The 17,628-nt window shown below is 44.8% G+C and overlaps 1 protein-coding gene across 1 annotated transcript; it reads left to right on the forward strand.

Moving 5' to 3' along the window:
* Positions 1–1,980: 1,980 nt before the first annotated feature.
* Positions 1,981–11,013, forward strand: LOC308461422 (keratin, type I cytoskeletal 12-like). Its single transcript, XM_080978360.1, has 8 exons — positions 1,981–2,602; positions 4,129–4,211; positions 4,377–4,533; positions 5,871–6,032; positions 6,121–6,246; positions 8,647–8,864; positions 9,667–9,731; positions 10,699–11,013. The coding sequence occupies exons 1-8, from the start codon at positions 2,054–2,056 to the stop codon at positions 10,800–10,802; spliced, it is 1,464 nt and encodes a 487-aa protein (XP_080834486.1). The 5' UTR covers positions 1,981–2,053; the 3' UTR covers positions 10,803–11,013.
* The last annotated feature ends 6,615 nt before the right edge of the window (positions 11,014–17,628 follow it).

Here is a 17,628-nt window from a genome sequence, read left to right on the forward strand (position 1 = left end):
TTGGGCTTCAAGATGCATGCTGCCAGCTGATTTCACTGTGGTTGCCTGGGCAATGGCCCTCGGCCTGCAGCTGAGGGAGAGGAATGGGCCAGAGCAAAAGAGGCACTAGATTGCTGTGGCTTCTACTCACCCTGCCGATGTTGCCACTTGTTCACCCTCCGGTAGAATAGGCCAATCTGTCAGTTTCTCACCGTTTCTCATTTTTACTATCTTAAGGACGGTTCTCCACTTTCCCACATCATTTTGCAATATTTTTTTTCAAGGAAAATGTTTTAGTGCAAAGGAATCCAAATATATGCATCTTTGTTCCCAAACTGCTTTGAAAAGAAATAATGGGAAAATAGAATTGCACAGATTTTATATCTTTCAATGGCACTTGTAAAGTTACTCCCCTATACGGGTTGACAGTGGTGCAGGTAGAACTGGACTTTGACCAGATCATCCCATTTCTCTCAGTTTCTCTTTTCTGGCAATCTTACATTCAGTTCTCTACATTTTTGACATCAGTTTGCATTTTTTTAAAAAAGACCTCATGAAAATTCGTAAGCGTTGTAGTGCCAAATTATCATAATATAAGCATCTTTGTATGAATCCCCCCCCCAATATACACATTTGTGCAAAGCAATTTCCCCTAATATAATGCATTTGTGGTGGGGGGGGTGGTTTACTAATATATATGCATTTCTGTGCTCAACTATATGCAATTTACTTGGCTGGAGTGCCCCATCGCAAAATTCAGAGAAGTATGAATTTAAAAGGATGCCGTGTTTCAGTTTGCCATCTTTCTTTCCCTCAGTTGTACTTTCTGCCAAAGATCCTTGTGCAGCCCATTTTCACATTATCAAATGGGGGGGGGGGCTGATAAGAAAGTGCCATTTCTAGCTCTCAGATTCTGGCCCCCCAAAATGTGAACAAATATCTCAGTCGCACAGATATCCGCAAACCCTTGAAAACCATTCGATTATTGTTCAACTAGGAGATGCCATCCAAACCACTAAGCAATGCGATCATTATTTATTGATGCACAAGAGAATACGTTTAGGGGAAAGGAGAAAAACTGCATTAAAGTGAAGGTTTTGCAAAATAACAATAGGGTTCGGTTCAATTCCAAGTGCATTGGGATCAGAGGGTGAACCAAAAAGAATAATGTTTACTGGGGGATTGAACGTTTTAAAAGCCAAAGAGATGCAAAAGAGGGAATTTGATTGCTTTGTTCTTTTATATGAATGGTGTTCTCAAAGAAATGCTACTAAATCATTATTGGAACCCTGATGATCCATATGTGAATTGACTTGCCCTCTTCTTAATCACAGATTAAAGAGAAATTCTTGAGCTTGCTAGTGTGAATTTATAAATCCAATCATCTCCTGGGACTTGCAAAGACAGGCTATATAACAAATTAAGTTCTCAGATCAAAGTGGGGGGTTTTTTTATTAAAAAAAACAATAATCCGAGAAGCAATTAATAAATCAAGCAATTGGCAACTTTGAACCAAAGCGTGACAAGCTATCTGAGATCCGTTTTTCTACTAGATTAAAACAGTATACAAAAGAATCCTCCCAAATTTAAGAGTTTAGTGCTTGTTTCGTTTATACATGTCGCTTCGCTTGGCGTCCTCTTTCAGTTGAGAGAGATTTTGCCTGGGGGCTTGAAATGTTGAACAGAACGCAATATAATAACCAAACTTAAAAGAGAAAGAGGAGGTGGAGAGAAAAAGCCGAAAAAGGGTTTGCTCATCACAATTTCAAAGATAAAAAGGAAAGCAAAACATGTTTTGGCTCCATTCCATCTGGGATTCTGGCATAATATAATAACCCAAGGATACACATTTCTGCAGAGTTGGACCTGGTAACATTTTTTTTTAATTAGACAGAACAATTATCTAATTATGAAGGCATTGACTTGGCAAAAGGATGCGCTGTGCCAGGACGGGGCGGAAACACACAGCTAACACAGCATATAAGCCTTAAAAGCCCACCAACTCAACGCACTCTTTCTAATCCGCTTGCCTTGCTTGTTTGACGGGACAGAACCTTCCTCTTGCTCAAGCACCATGGCTCTCTCTGTCCACACTGGCTCTTCCCGACAGCTCTCCTCGTACAGTGTTGGCGGCGGGGGCGGCGGGGGGTCTGTCAGACTGTCTAGCGGCATAGGGTTTAGCGGTGGCTCCAAATTTGCCGGAGGTTACTCAGCAGGTGGTTACGGAGGAGGTGGTTACGGAGGAGGAAGCCTGAGTGGAGGGTATGGAATGGGCTTGGGTGCAGGTCTGGGTGGTGGGTACGGAGGGGGCTTGGGTGGCGGTTTCGGGGGCGGCCTTGGCGGCAGCGGCGGTGGCTTTTCGACCGGCTTTGTGAGCAGCATGGGCGGCATGGGCGGCGGCTTTGGGGGAGGGGATGGGGGTCTCCTGAGTGGGGATGAGAAGCAGACCATGCAGAATCTCAACGACCGCCTGGCGAACTACCTGGGCAAAGTCCACGCTCTGGAGGAGGCCAACACAGAGCTGGAGCGCAAGATCAAGGAATGGTACGCAAAGTACAGCACTCCGGACACCAGCCGAGACTACAGCAAATATTTTAGCATCATCGAAGATCTTCGGAACCAAGTAAGTGATCGGGGCACTTATGCAAAGTTTGGTCCACTGAGAACAACTTTCTGTGTTCCATAACTAAGTTCGAATTTATTGCGCTTTGGAATACCTAACAGCCAGTTCGTAAATGTTTCAACAGCCCCTGAGTGTTCGGAATATAGGAAAATAGAAAGCTGCCTTATAATGATTTCATCCATTGACCTCAGCATTGTCTACACTGGCTGGCAGCAGCTTTCCAGGTTTTTAGCCAGAGAACATTCCCAGCAGCCCTACCTGGAGATGCAGGGAATTGAACCTGGGACTCTCTGCATGCAGAGCAGATTGCTCTACCCACTGAGCTACGGCTCCTCCCCATTCAGTCTCAGAGGGAGCATAGTCTGCAATATTTCTCATAGTCTGCAATATTTCATTGGTGAATTTTCCCCCTTGGGCATCTGAACGTTACATGTGCTTTACTGGCAAGATCTTAATACCCTTCTCGGCAGAGCCTTGATCTCTGGATATGCGTCACTGTCCACACCCCTCCTATCACGTAATTAAATTTGCAAAGAAATTAAGCGAGTAGTAACCGATTATCATGAAATTCATCAGCATCTTTGTGCGGATTTTGCCTAATATACACTTCCCTACAAAATGATTTCCCCTGATATAATGCATCTCTATGTGATTTTAATGAATGTGTGCATTTTTCATCATGCTTTTCCCTACTGTATGCATTTTCGTGCACATCACATGACTGGAGAACCGCACTGAAAAATTCAATTAAGTGCAAAGTTTGAAGGACGGCTGTGTTTCAGTTTGCATCCCGCCTTGGAAAGTGCAAATTTGGTGGATTTGCCTTTAAATGTGGACTCAGTCCAGTTTCTTCCCCCATCCCTAAAAAGGGGGGACATGGCAGAATGCATCAAATTACACATGATGAATTGGAAGTGGATAGGAAGACTTCCCCCTCCACCATCATCACTTTTATAATACCAGGACCGGGAAGCTGAATGGTGAGGCATTCAGAAACAGAGAAAGAATTCCTTCGTACAACACACTGCTATCGCAATATGTGGCAAGTGTTGCCAACGGGGATGGTATTAAATAGGGGCTGGAGAAATTCATGGAGAAGAAGGCTATCAATGGCAAATATTCATGAAAGGTCTATGGTCATTTCCTGTACTCACAAAGGCTGTGTGCCTCTGTATGCTGGTATCTGGGGAATCAGTAGGGAGAGTGTTGTTGCTCTCATGTCCTGCTTTGGGGCTTCCAGAGGCAGCTGGATAGCCACTATAGGAACAGAAAGCTAAACTAGACGAGCCTTTGGTCTCATCCCACAGGATTATTGTTGCATCCTTCTGGTTGCCTTTTGTGACTCCTCTTCCTTCTCCTCCCAATCTTCCTTTCTAAAAATGGTTTCAAAAGAAATGTCCATGTCACTCCACTCTATGACCTTGGTGTAAAGTGTCCAAGAAGAGGAACTAGGGATGGTGGTGATGTTTGGTTGTTGTTTTTCCCTAAAAAGTACTGCAGCTATCTTTCCTGTGTGTTCCTTACAGATTGTTAGACACACCATTGAGAACGCTGGGGTCGTTCTGCAAATCGACAATGCTCGGCTGGCTGCTGATGATTTCAAACTTAAGTAAGCATCAAATTCTGGGCAAGGGAAAGGAAGGAAACAGAAACACCAGCACCTCTGTTGTACACCTTGCTCCTGCCTCATTCCCAGCTTTTTGAAGGCCAGCAGGAAGCAAGCAACCATAAATTGCCACAATTCTGAAATCTCATTCTTACGTTATCTTTGAAGGTATGAGAACGAATTGTTCCTGCACCAGAGTGTGGAGAGTGACATCAATGGCCTGAGGAGAGTCCTGGATGACTTGACCATGACTAGGTCCGACCTCGAGTTGCAGATTGAAGGCTTGAATGAGGAGCTTGCCTACCTCAAGAAGAATCATGAAGAGGTAGATAGAAACATGCCTCTTAAACTGCTGTGCCGCATGGCAGCAAGAAGGAGAGATGCACTTTTATCCTTGGATAGGGGTGTAAGAAGGCATCATTCCCAATTCCACCTTGCATTTGTCGCACACAGCACTGTTTCCTTTCTGCTGCAGTTCATCTTCCACCCCAAACTACATTATTCATCTCCCGATCCACCATGGCGTGATTATTAATGGACATAAATTGCATTGTCATTGTGTTATCCCACCATGTTCATTTCAATGCAAAGGAAAAACTATGCAAATTGGGCGTAATCAATTCCATATGATAGATGGATTTCCAACAAGTAAGAGAACATTGGCCATTTACACTCCCAGTTCTGTTTTCATTGGAATTCTCTGACACCCCGACCCTGGAAGCAAATAGTTTTAGCCTCACCAAGTCATATGGGAGAAACAGGGCCGACAACGCATATCTCACTCAACCCAGGCATGATGTGTGGGGCAGATCAGTGGCGAAAGGAAAACAGAGAGACAGAGCAAGAAGCTGTTCATCTAAAGGGAAGAAGGATGCCTTCTTATTTTGAAATCTTGCTTTTAGAGAAACTGCACTGTATTATTAGTGAAGATGGCAAAATAACATTAAAATAAACAAATGCATTGCTTCGAAGTGGTTAGAAATATATGCAGTGCTGACCGGATTTACCAAAGGGAGTTGGGGAAAGGCTCTCCTAATATTTTTATTTTTAAGACAAGGAAAATTCCAAAATCTCAGGTGCATCTGCCACCTAGCGGTCAAATGAGCTCACACTGAGACAGAGACAATTCAGAATGCATTAAAAGTGGTCTCAGACTGCTACCATATGGGAAAGTTTGTTTGCTTTCAGGGTATGGCTGCCATGCGTCCAGGTTTTCCCAGACACATCTGGGAATTGGACTGTCAAAATGGTGTCTGGGTGGATTTTTGCCAAATTGGCAAAATATCCAGGAAAACCCGAACGTATGGCAACTAGGGTGATTTTTTAAGAAAAATGCTTTAAAAATCCAAAAATTTTACATGTTCCCCCCAAAAGCTCAACTTTTGGGAATATGTCAACCCTACTTTCAGAGCCAGCCCTACAGTTAGGCAGAGTGAGGCAACTTGTGGGGTGAATAGCAGCAGCGTCCCTACCCCTGTTGTTCCTCTGAGCCATTCACCTCTGTTAGATGGCAGAGCTGTGGATGCACATGACCTGTTCTGCTAAACTAGCCTGCTGCCTCCACTGTGGTGGAGGATACTATTCCGTCACCAGGGATTGTTGCCTTTTCATGGTCTGGCTCATGCTACATGCTGCTAAAAACCCACTGGGCTTCTCTTGCAGGAACTGATGAGCTTCCGAGGGGTAACCAGCGGAGACGTCAATGTCGAAATGGACGCCGCTCCCGGAATTGACCTGACCAAGCTACTGAACGAGATGAGATCCCAGTATGAGGAGCTCGCGGACAAGAACAGGAGAGAGGCAGAAGAGCAGTTCAACAAGCAGGCAAGGATGGTTCTGAACTCCGCCTAAAACCTTAGGCGATGGCCCGGTTATCGAGCCCACTTAATACTTCTTCTCCTTGGTCCTCCAGGTTGGAGCTCTGAGGCAGGAGATATCGGCCAATGTGGACCAGCTGAGCACGGGCAAGAGTGAAGTTACGGATCTGAGGCGCACGCTGCAAGGCCTGGAACTGGAACTGCAGGCTCAGCTTGCCATGGTAAGTGGATCACAGCAGCAGGAGGAGTTCTTTCAGAGGGTTTGTGCTACAGCTGTGTACATTAGGCTGCTTTCAAGATCTCTCCCGTGGTAAGGAGGTAAGTCATAGGATCATAGAGTTGGAAGGGACCCAAAGAGTCCATGGATGCACCTAGACTCCCCCCTCCTAGAACAGCAGTACATTATAATGCTCAGTTTACTGGAGTCGCTTGATAGGCACAGAATAGATGCCCAAAGAATGATTTCAACTTGAACTGCAACAAAACTGAACTGCAAGCTTTCGCTTTCCGTTAGAAACGCAAGCAATCCTGCAAAAAGCGTCATCGTTTGCAGGAATTCGGAATCCCATCTAAGAGAAGAAGCAGTCGGACTCTTTTCCTCATCCATCTATATGCTACTATTATCCAGACTCTCATTATCACTTTGCAAGGGGGTGGAGCCTATAAATTTTCATGGCATTCCAGCGAGTGACATTATCGCTCCTGCTGGGGGTGGGGGGAGTCCCAAAGCTGCATTCCCCCTGTTTTCCCCATCCACCGCACCTCTGAAAGATTGTGTTGTGTTCTTTAGAACCGGGCGTGCCAATTCCCATGTAGTGAGAGACGCCACCGTTTGGCACCGTAGCTTGTTTTGCAAGCCTTCCAGCAAATACTGGAATGGTATTTCAGCACTCCTGCTGAGCCGATCCATATATTGAGCCATCCCAAAGCAATAATGAGCCATCATCATGTCAACATGTGTAGGAGGAAAAGGAGAACGTTCGTCAGAGGAGTCACCTGGCTCAGAATGCGGCAGCACAGTTGCCAACAGCAGAAGAGTTTGAACCTGATATCCCGCATTTCACTCCCCTTAAGGAGTCTCAAAGCAGCTAACAATCTCCTTTCCCTTCCCTCCCCCACAACAAACACTGTGTGAGGTGAGTGAGGCTGAGAGACTTCAGAGAAGTGTGACTAGCCCAAGGTCACCCAGCAGCTGCATGTGGAGGAGTGGGGAAGCGAATCCAGTTCACCAGATTACGAGTCCACCACTCTTAACCACTACACCGCACTGGCTCTCAGCAGGGAGACCCTGTCTGCATAGTGACGCCTCTGTTCAGAGGTCTGGACTGGTTGTCCATCTGCTACCTGGCCAAGTTCAAGGTTTTAGCCCTTAGCAGCATATATGCCCACTCAGTCGCTTCAATCTGCAGAACTGACACGGTTACAGGTGCCACATATAATACCCATTCCACAGTGGTAAGAAATTGATCTTTTAGTGTGGAACTTTGGAACTCCCTGCCTATTGACGCCAGACAGGTGTCTTCTCTGTATTCTTTCTGTGACTATGCTTAGGCAAAGCTATCCAGACATGTAGAAGTTACATGTGTTTTATCTCTGTCTAGCTGTTGTTGGTTTCAAACAACTTTTAAAAGTTTTAAAATACTTGGGGGTTTTTTAGCTGTTTTCATCAAGAATTTCAATGTTTTATTTCATCTTTTTGTAAGCCACTTAGATGTTTTCTTGCCATTGCATTTGGGGTGCTTTGCGCAATGTCTGCAGAAAATGTAATCTAGATGCAAGAAGGGGGGCACATAATTTGGGTTATGTCTGCAGTTTACTTAGAATTCCATCCTACACCCATTTATGTGAGAATAAGCCCCATTGAACCTAATGGGATCTACCTCTGAGCAAATGTGTCTGGGGTTGCTGTGTTAGTCTTATAAATCTGCTGGCCTGTGTTAAAAAGATACAGAAGCACAAAGCAAACAGTGTGGTGTAGTGGTTAAGAGCGGTAGACTTGTAATCTGGTGAACTGGGTTTGCTTCCCCACTCCTCCACATGCAGCTGCTGGGTGACCTTGGGCTAGTCACACTTCTCTGATGTCTCTCAGCCCCCCTCACCTCACAGAGTGTTTGTTGTGGGGGAGGAAGGGAAAGGAAAATGTTAGCCACTTTGAGACTCCTTAGGGTAGTGATAAAGAGAGATATCAAATCCAAACTCTTCTTCTTCTCTTGGCTTTTGAATCATTCCAAAGAAGCAGAGTTCTCACAGGGCTGTTTCAAGTGGAAGTCACTGCGTGAGTGGAAGGACTTCCGCTTGCACAACAGAACTTCCCCTCCCTTTCCTCCCCATATTTTCACCCTGCACATCCTCCCATTCTGTTCTGGGGGTGTCCCCAACCCTCCAGAGCAGAGTTTGCAGGGGGGCAATGCAGGAGAAGAGATAGCAGAAATTCCACCACACAAACAGACGTCATTCCGCTTCCCCAATGACTTTGGTGGATATAACATTACGCTATTTATTGGATTCAACCCATGGGAGTGTTTAGAATAATCATTTTCTTTGCTGGAACTTCATCTCTGTTAATTCTGCTGCATTTTTATGCCCTTTTCTTTCTTCCTTCCTCTGCACCTTCGGAACAGAAACAATCCCTGGAAGGCACTTTGGCGGAAACAGAACGAAATTACTGCGACCAGCTTGCGCAATTACAGGGTCAGATTGCTGGCTTAGAGGAACAGCTTCTGCAGATTCGGGCTGAGATGGAGAACCAGAATGCAGAATACCAGCAGCTGTTAGGCATCAAGACACGCCTGGAGAAGGAGATAGAGACCTACCGCCGCCTACTGGACGGAGAAGCGGGGTAAGCGTTAGACATGACAGATAGCCAGATCTGACTCAGAACCAATTATGAGGCCCTGTAGATCTGACCAAAGGACAGTAGCTTCACAATAGCAATTTGCATAATATGGATGCATTCACTTCTACTGTACTGAATGGGAAACCTGCCATTTGTTAAATTAGACCAGATTGCACTTGTATTTAGAAAGCTTGCAGAGCTGGAGGTGATTCTAAATATCTGCCTGTGCAAAATGCAGAGGAAGACCTACGTTGGTCAAAATTCGCACACCGACTTTCCATATTTGGTAGAATCAATGTGCGGGGTTGGAATCTGGATCGCACCTACTGGCCCCACCCTTCAAGCTCCATGAGTTGAATGGGAGGGCTGGTCTGCACAGAACCCACATACACAGTGCATTGAAGACAGTGCCAACCCATTCCAATCCTCCCTCCACGTACTGATTCTCATCTGCTTAGGGCTATAAAAAGAAATGATCTCCATTACGCATCTGAGCTGATTATAGGAGCCAACTCCTAGGAGTCAAGGTCCCTTCACGGCCCCCCTAAAATATTCGAGGGGCCACCAAATTGATGGGTATTGCCATTCAAATGGTGTGTGCCCCCCACATATCATGATTGATTATGCAGGACGGGACTCTCCTGCCCCCCCCCCCCAATATTTTATTCAAGTTGGCACCCCTGGAGCTGATTATCATCACATTATATTATCTGACTGTAATAAATTGGTGGTCATGTTTACATTCTCTCTGAAAAATGATGCACAGTATACCACTAAAAAAAACTTACATTTTTTTCCTTGACAGTGGTTTTGGGTCTTACGGATCTTCGAGCCACAGTAGTTCTATGAGTTACGGAGGCTCTGGCAAAGGTAATGACAGATATCTTTATATACATTAAAAATGCACAGCTGAAGGTCTGACTGCAAACTTCTCACCGATGCATAAAAGCACCCCCTCTTTCCCCGCCCGTTTCCCCCCTTGTGTCCCAAATTTCCTTGCCTGCCTCTTTCCCACATTTCAACAATACATCGCCTCTCTTAGTCCCCCAAACTATGCAAGGCTTTTCCAGTTCGCTCTTAGCAAAGCAGGTGAACTACAGCCCTTTCTTGTGGGTCCATCTTTTCTTCAACTCTGTGTCCACAGCCCAAGCCAATGTCACATGGGGGACATCTATGGTCAGCAGTAACCATAGACCACAATGGCAAAACATGTGGCTGTCAGGGAGGGCCATGCAACCTGGGTGTAGCAGGAGGGAGGTGGCCACAGGCATAGCCCCACTTCCCTGTTGATGTGTGACAGTGTCCATCAGTTACCTAGTCTTGGAGCCTCCCTGCTGACGCCAATGTTGCTGCCGCTTACCTAGATGGGGTTCAGGCAGTGCAAAAGCTAGTTCAGGGCTGCATTGTTCCGATCTGGTGCTCCTACAGGTGTGTCCACGTGGCTTCAACCACACACCCCAACCCTGCTCCATCCCTCCATGTAAGCTGCAGTGACACCGGTGGCAGGAGGTCAACTTCCCCCCACCAAGAGCCTGCAAGGAGAAAGACAGTTGTGGAGAAGCAATTTGGGGAACAGAAAATGGGTGGGTAGGGAAGGTCGTCTTGCACCTCAAATTCACTCCCATCAACCCACATTCTAGGGAATTGGCAGCAACCCAGTTTTCCCAGTTGAGGATGCAAAGTCAGGCCCTATCTTGGGTGCTTGATGATTATCTGCTTGTATAAAAATAAGAGCGTGAAAAGCAATCATGCAAAGCACGTCAAGGACCTGCTATGAAGCCTTGTTCAAACACTATGTTTTAATTTTGCTTTCTTTCTTTTTTAAAAAAAAATCCAGAGTCGACAAAAACAAGAATGGTTAAGACGATTGTGGAAGAAATGGTTGATGGCAGAGTCGTTTCGTCCCAGGTCAAATCAGTCGAAGAGAAGCCAACTAAATAACCATCAAGAATCCCTTTTTCCCATGTCATGGCAGAGCAGCAAGAAAGGAAGCCTTCAAGAGAAATCATTTCTTCTTTAGAAAAGCCTCTTTCTAGAAGTCCCTCACTTCTTTCCTCTCTTTTTTAAAACAAGTCATCAAAGCGCATTCTGAAATCTTGATTTCTTTTAGCTGTGGTAGTTCAATAAACCTTTTTTTACTGTTTGCATACCATACCTAGTTTCACGCGGTTCCAACATTCTCTTACTGAAGTCATGAAGGGCAGTAAGAAGCTCAGTGTTTTAATAGTGTGCATTAATTTTATCTACAAACAAGCACATGCAAGCATAGAGATGATCTCTGCACAGCCACCATGAGAGAGGCAACCCTTCCTCCTTGCCCAAGCAATAGTTCTCTCTGATCACTATTAACACCAAACTAATCAACATTAAGCAGGAGGCTAGCCCTTAAGTGCAGGGTTTTTCCTTTCTCTTGTAACACCAAAGGATCAAGATCACAGTGGAAGTTGCAAAGAATTAAAGTCCCCTTAACCCCATGACAGAGTCCCAATCTGGATTAAAGCCTCATGCCTAGTATTGGTAATAAGGAAAATATTACATTTAAGAGCAAACCATGTGATTGAAATAGTGTGTAGTTTGGCCCTGTGGTGTCAACAGATACTTACTAATTCCTTTAAATCCTTAGCTATGTTTGGTCCAAGACACAGGATCCATTGAGTATTTAAATTCAGGGAGAACTGAACAGGTGGCAGATATTTTGACAAGTAGCACACCCACAAGCCCATTTGTGCACTTGAGCATGTTCAGTACTGGTATGGAGTGGACAGGCCATTTTAGTAAAAGTAGAAGCAGACATCTAAAACATGGGTAGGCAAACTAAGGCCCGGGGGCCGGATCTGGCCCAATCGCCTTCTAAATCCGGCCCGCGGACGGTCCAGGAATCAGTGTGTTTTTACATGAGTAGCATGTGTGCTTTTATTAAAAATGCGTCTCTGGGTTATTTGTGGGGCATAGGAATTTGTTCATATTTTCCCCCCAAAATATAATCCGGCCCCCCACAAGGTCTGAGGGACAGTGGACCAGCCCCCTGCTAAAAAGTTTGCTGACCCCTGATCTAAAACATCCTGTAACACTGCATACTTAAATCACGAACACTTTCCAAGCCAAGCGGAAGCTTTGCAGAGTCTCTACAGCTGTTACTTGTGCACCATGTAATTGCTGCAAAGAGTGAACGGGAGAGCCGTCTCTGCAACGGGGGAGTCATGGAGACTAACACTTCACACTGCATGGTGTTCACAGTGACAAATGCCAGCATATGCATGGCAACCCCATCCACCATGACATAATTCCAATACAAAATACTATTGAGCAGCCAAGCCTGTAGTGCAAATTTCCATGTTACTCATTTCACCAAATGGCATTGACGTTGCTGCTTGGCTTAGTAGCATATGCAGCACATAGATGCCTCCACATCAATGGCTACTGGTCATGAGGGTGATGCTCTACGTACCTCTACAGTTGCTTCTGAATGCCAGTTGCCACAGGAGAAGAGAGTGCTCTCGTGCTTGGGTCTTGCTTGTGGGTTTCCCACAGGCATCTGTAGGAAGAGAATGGTGGGCTAGATGGGCCTTTGCGCTGACCTAGCAGGCTCCTTTTACATTTACGTATCAATAAAGTGTCACTTAGCTATGTGGCACTCTGCAAAGACTAGAGACATGGAGATTGGAATCTGAAACCGACCCAGGGAGACAACAGAAGAAGGGAAGGTAGGAAGAGAAAATGTGATCATTTCAATTTCGCATGCATTGGCTTAGTTATAATGAAGCATCTTCCTCAAAAGCAATCACCAAAGCAGCCGTTCTGTCATCTGTAAAAATCCTGGGCTTCCGGTAGCCACTGTTACAACACAGGTCACACCCAACTGTGGCCCTTTCTCTCTGGCGATCACCTGTAGCCGAGTAAGATTGTCTTCCATAAACACGGTTTTAACAGTGAGTCTGTAAGTGACTGTGGAGGCCAAGTCTGGATCCACACGTCCTTCCACAGTGGGGACATAGGTTTTTGGGCAGGAGCTGATCACGGTGTGGATTTGCCAAGCGTGCCTTTCTCTTAGCACATTTCTCCCTTGCGTCCTGAGTTCAAGCGTCTTCAAAGCCCATCACACCTTTGGTAAAGGCTGTTCTGCAACAGGAGCGCTCGCAGGCCAGTGTTTCCCGGTTGTCGGTATTTATACAACATTTTTTTAGATTTGCCTTGAGAGAGTCTTTCAACCTCTTTTGTTGACCACCAGCATTACGCTTTCCATTTTTAAGTTTGGAATAGAGTAAAAGAAAGGCAAAAGGGAAAATGTCAGAAAGATATTTTTACACAATCCCAAAAGGGTCTGGTGAAGGGCTTCCTGGGACATGTTTTTAAGGCATGAGAAAACAACAGAGAGCAAGACCACAGCTTGCTCTCCTTCTCCTAAAAGGTTGGGCAAGATGACCCTTGGGACCCCTTCCAACACTACAATTCTATTCTTCAAATGAAATAATTGTGATGATGTGAACCAACATGTGCCTGTCAAAGGCATACAGTTAATTAGTGTTTATTGGCCCTGATCCAGAACCAGGAGCAAAAGGCTGTTATCATAGTTAACATCTTCTGTTAATTATAACGAGCCAAAGTTCTCAGAAAAGATGTCTGAGGGAGAGTTGGATCCTGCAAGTTTCCTTCTCGACGGGCAGAAAGAGAGGTCTGCATACAGAGGACAAGGCCCAGGGTCAGAGCCCTCCAAGGCAGCCATGGAAAGCTTGGAAGCTAGTGCTGATCCACCACCAGTGGCGCTCCAAGTGGGGAAGGGCCAGGGTGTCCCACGGCCATTTCTGGGGAGACTGTGGATCTGCAGAACACTACATCCCATCTCTGCTTGCTATCTTTAGGAAAGGGGTGAGTAAGACTCTGGCAGAGAGAGGTCTGATACTGGAGCTGCTCCTGATGGCTAGATTAGAAATTGTACATCAAATGAAGGGTCTTGTGACCTCTCTTTCAATGCTTGGTATGCAAAAAGGCCTGCCTCTTAGTAAGAAGTGGACTCAAAACTGCCAGGAAGCAAGGGGAGGAAGAAGCAAAAGGCAAGTTCTCTGAGATGTGGTTTCAATTTATTGTTTAATGCTCATAATAAAGATTAGATGCTCCAGCCTCTGAAAGTCTCATCTTTCCTTTTGGTTGGACTCAGCCAGTTTCAGCCAGACCTGCAATTTCAGGATGCTAATGAATTTTCTGTGCTGAATCATTGTCTGCCCTATTTTTGGTGTTACTAAGGCAATTTCGTTGTTTGCTTTTTTTTTGTGAGAAGAGTTCAGTGGTTTGCTTTTTTTTGTGAAAACTTCAGTGGTTTGTTTTTTTTAAAAAAAAAATCTCATACCTGTCTCAAGAACAAAACCAGTGGGGTTGGTGTGAATTGGAAAGAAGGACACAAAAATCCATCTGCAAGTTGAACAAATTTCCGAAATACAAGAATGGTCTTGTATGTTCCCAACAGGAAGCAAGAAAGAGCAACCTATCGGAAACCCCTTGCCCCACAAAAAGAAAAAAAAACCCGGAACAAGTTTCTGAAAAATAAGCAAATGCTGGCTTTGCATAATTTGTTGTGATAGCCTAATTCAAATGATCTCTGTGCCAAATTATAATAAGCACAAATCTGTCAGCCCACAGAACCCAAGGAAATGTTCGCAGTTTCAGGAAAGGATTGGCTTTAATGCGCCAATACTGCTCCCTAGTGAACCGGTGGAGATGCTGTTGCTAAAATCCTCTCCCTCCTTCGCTCTAGGCTTTTTCTCACAGTACAGGCAACCACATTAAAGAGTTCGGCACTGGCGAGATGCCGAGCGGCCGGTTTAATCTCTAGTGGGGGGGGAGAGACCCGATTATAATAACAACTGCCGTTGAGTCAGAACATGGCTCTTATCGTACAACTTTGCAATCAAGTCAGTAACCACCTTTGATGGGGGCGGAGAAGCTAATCAGGGTGGAATGACAGCATTCACTTTGGCAAGACGGACTATGAGTAGACTCGAAACACCAGCAGGATGCAGTGAAGAGTTCTGTTAAGTGCATGCTTAAAAGGGCATGCTTACAACTGTCTCCTCTTTTTCCTACACAAAAATAAGCTGTGTCCAAACCCCTCAAAATAACAATAATAACCCAGATCAGGCATGTGGTATGAGGGAGAGGGTGCAAACTCTTTCTTCTCTGTGTTGTTTTCCCAGCAAAAGTATTACAGATGAACAAATCTGTCAACATCAATTTCTTTTCGTTCCTCGTTCTTCCAGTCTTAAATCCAGTTCTTCCATATTTCTACATCAGTTTGCATTTTTAAAAAAAAAAACAAAACAAAAGTCCTCATGAAAATGTGCCAACATTTTGGTGTACATTGCTTCTAAAATATGCATTTTTGTACGCAGGTTTACCAAACACACGCATCTTTCTTTAAGCAAATTTCCTGAATGCACTTTTGTACATTAATTTCACTAATATATGTATTACGTTGCATGGTTTCCCCCAATATACACATTTCTGAGTTGGAGAACTGCATCTCAAAATTCAGAGAAGTGTGAATTTTGAAAGGTAGCTGTGTTTCAGTTCATGCATAAATATTTTTCAGGAAGTGAAAATTACAAAAATAAAGTGTGAACCAATCTGAATTTCTCCTCCATCCCTACCTACTCTGTATAACAATCCCACAGGAGCTCCAGCTAAAGCAGATGTGGGGATGCTTTGTAAAACTGCTAGCACATTTGCAAAGCAAAGCAGGGTCTGTTATGGTTTCAAGCTGGATGGGGCACAGTGTGTTGAAATTCCTACATTGCAGAGGGTTGGGCTAGATGACCCTCGGGGTCACTTCCAACTCTTCAATTCTGTGATGGTGAACTACAACTCCCATCGTCCTTGACCATTGGCCGTGCTTGCTGCAGCTGATGGGAGTTGTAGTTCAGTAACATCTGGCAGGGCAAATGATTCTCAAGCCTGAGCTGAAGCGTTGCTCTGAGAATTCTGAGCTACATGGGATATTGATATAACTAGTGGTGCCATCAGTGCGGGATTTTGAGGGTGCTCAGTGACAAAGTCTAGGACACCACACAGCAGAAAGAGCAGCCAAACACAGCAAGACTATCTTACTACATTGTCAAGTGATTGAAGCAACAGGCATTATCATCTGTAAAACACACACCCAGCACAGCTGCTCACAAAACCTGTTAACTCCAGAGTCCACAACACTGGGCATAACTCTATTGTAGAAGCCTATATCTTCACCACACTGCTTAAAATACAGTGGTACCTTGGTTCTCGAACTTAATCCATTTGACTCCCAAAACGGTTCGAAAACCAAGGCTTCCTGCACTCAAGCAGAAGCTGCGTCAGATGTTCAGCTTCCGAAAAATGTTCACAAACCGGAACACTCACTTCTGGGTTTGCAGTGTTCAGAAGCCAATTTGTTCAGGAGCCAAGCTGTTTGAGTACCAAGGTACCGCTGTATTAATTTCTAAGAGGTTTTCTTTCACAGCTAGTGTTAGGAACACATAGAAGCGGGCACATGATTGGCTTGAGCTTAAATTTAATGACATGTGAAGGAGAAAATGCTAGGGAAAAATGAGGGGGACAAGCTTTCTGAAGTAGGCAACAAGCGACAAAGCAGACACATTGAGAAATCCATTTGTAAATTCAAAACAGCAAGGTATTTCTCCGCTACTCCTGCTACTAAAGAATGGGCGCTGCCATTGTAGAAAAAGAAACTCCACTGTGTTTTGTTATTTAAGCTATTGATAATCCTTGGGTTTAAATATCCAGTGTGATCAAACTCAGTCACACTTTAATACAAATAAATTAAGAAAGGCTGTTATGGCCTGGCATCTAAGCTGTGGGAAGTGTACATAATGTACACAATGTTCCTGCAGATCCTTGTGGGTCAGAGTGGGAATGCACTACTGCTGGAATATCACACGGGTCTAAAGTATCACTGCCACATCAGGGGCATTTTTTTGGAGCATTTTTTAAACTCACTTTCCCACTTAGGAAGGGGTCCAGGGCAACTATCAAACGGAAAGTAAAACGGAAAAGTAAAACAATCACTTCCCCTGAGCATCAGCTATTTTGATTCTGTAGCAACTGGGAATTCGACTCCATTGCGGATTTTGCTCTTGATCTCACCTAGTTAAGTTCCCAGTGGGCAATCTGCTGTGAGAAAAATCAGAGAATCATAGAAGTGTAGAATTGGAAGGGACCCCAAGGCCCATCTAGTCCAGCCCCCTGCAATGCAGGAATCCCAGGTGAAGCATCCATGACAGATGTCCATCCAACATCTGCTTAAAGACCTCCAGTGAAGAAGAGTCCACAACTCTCTTTCACACAAATGTGTGGCTCTCCTGTACTTCCCTGAAACAAGTGGGGTATGTAAAGAAAACGTTGAGGTCTAAAAAGAACGCACTGCCCAGTTATTCCATGTGGAATCATTACGAGTAATTAATCTGAATTTATGCCGTCCTTCTGATGCTGCCAGCTCACTTGCTGTGCCGCATCTTCAAGCGGTAAATCTAATTTAACTTAATGTACGGTAAGGTTTGCAGTTCGTAAGGACATAAGAAATGTCGAGCTGGGTCAGGCAAGAGGCTCATCTACTTCAGCATCCTGTCCTCACCATGGGGAGCCAGATCCATGTATGAAACCCACAAGGAGAACCCAATTGCAACATTACTCTCCATCCTTCTGATTCCCAGCAGGTAGCATTCCGTGGCATGCCGTCTCCCACAGTGGAGGGAGGAGCATTAGTGTAAGAGGAACATAGAATCAT

Source organism: Podarcis pityusensis (assembly GCF_964106645.2).
Source record: "Podarcis pityusensis genome assembly, chromosome: 13".
Taxonomy (NCBI): Eukaryota; Metazoa; Chordata; class Lepidosauria; order Squamata; family Lacertidae; genus Podarcis; species Podarcis pityusensis.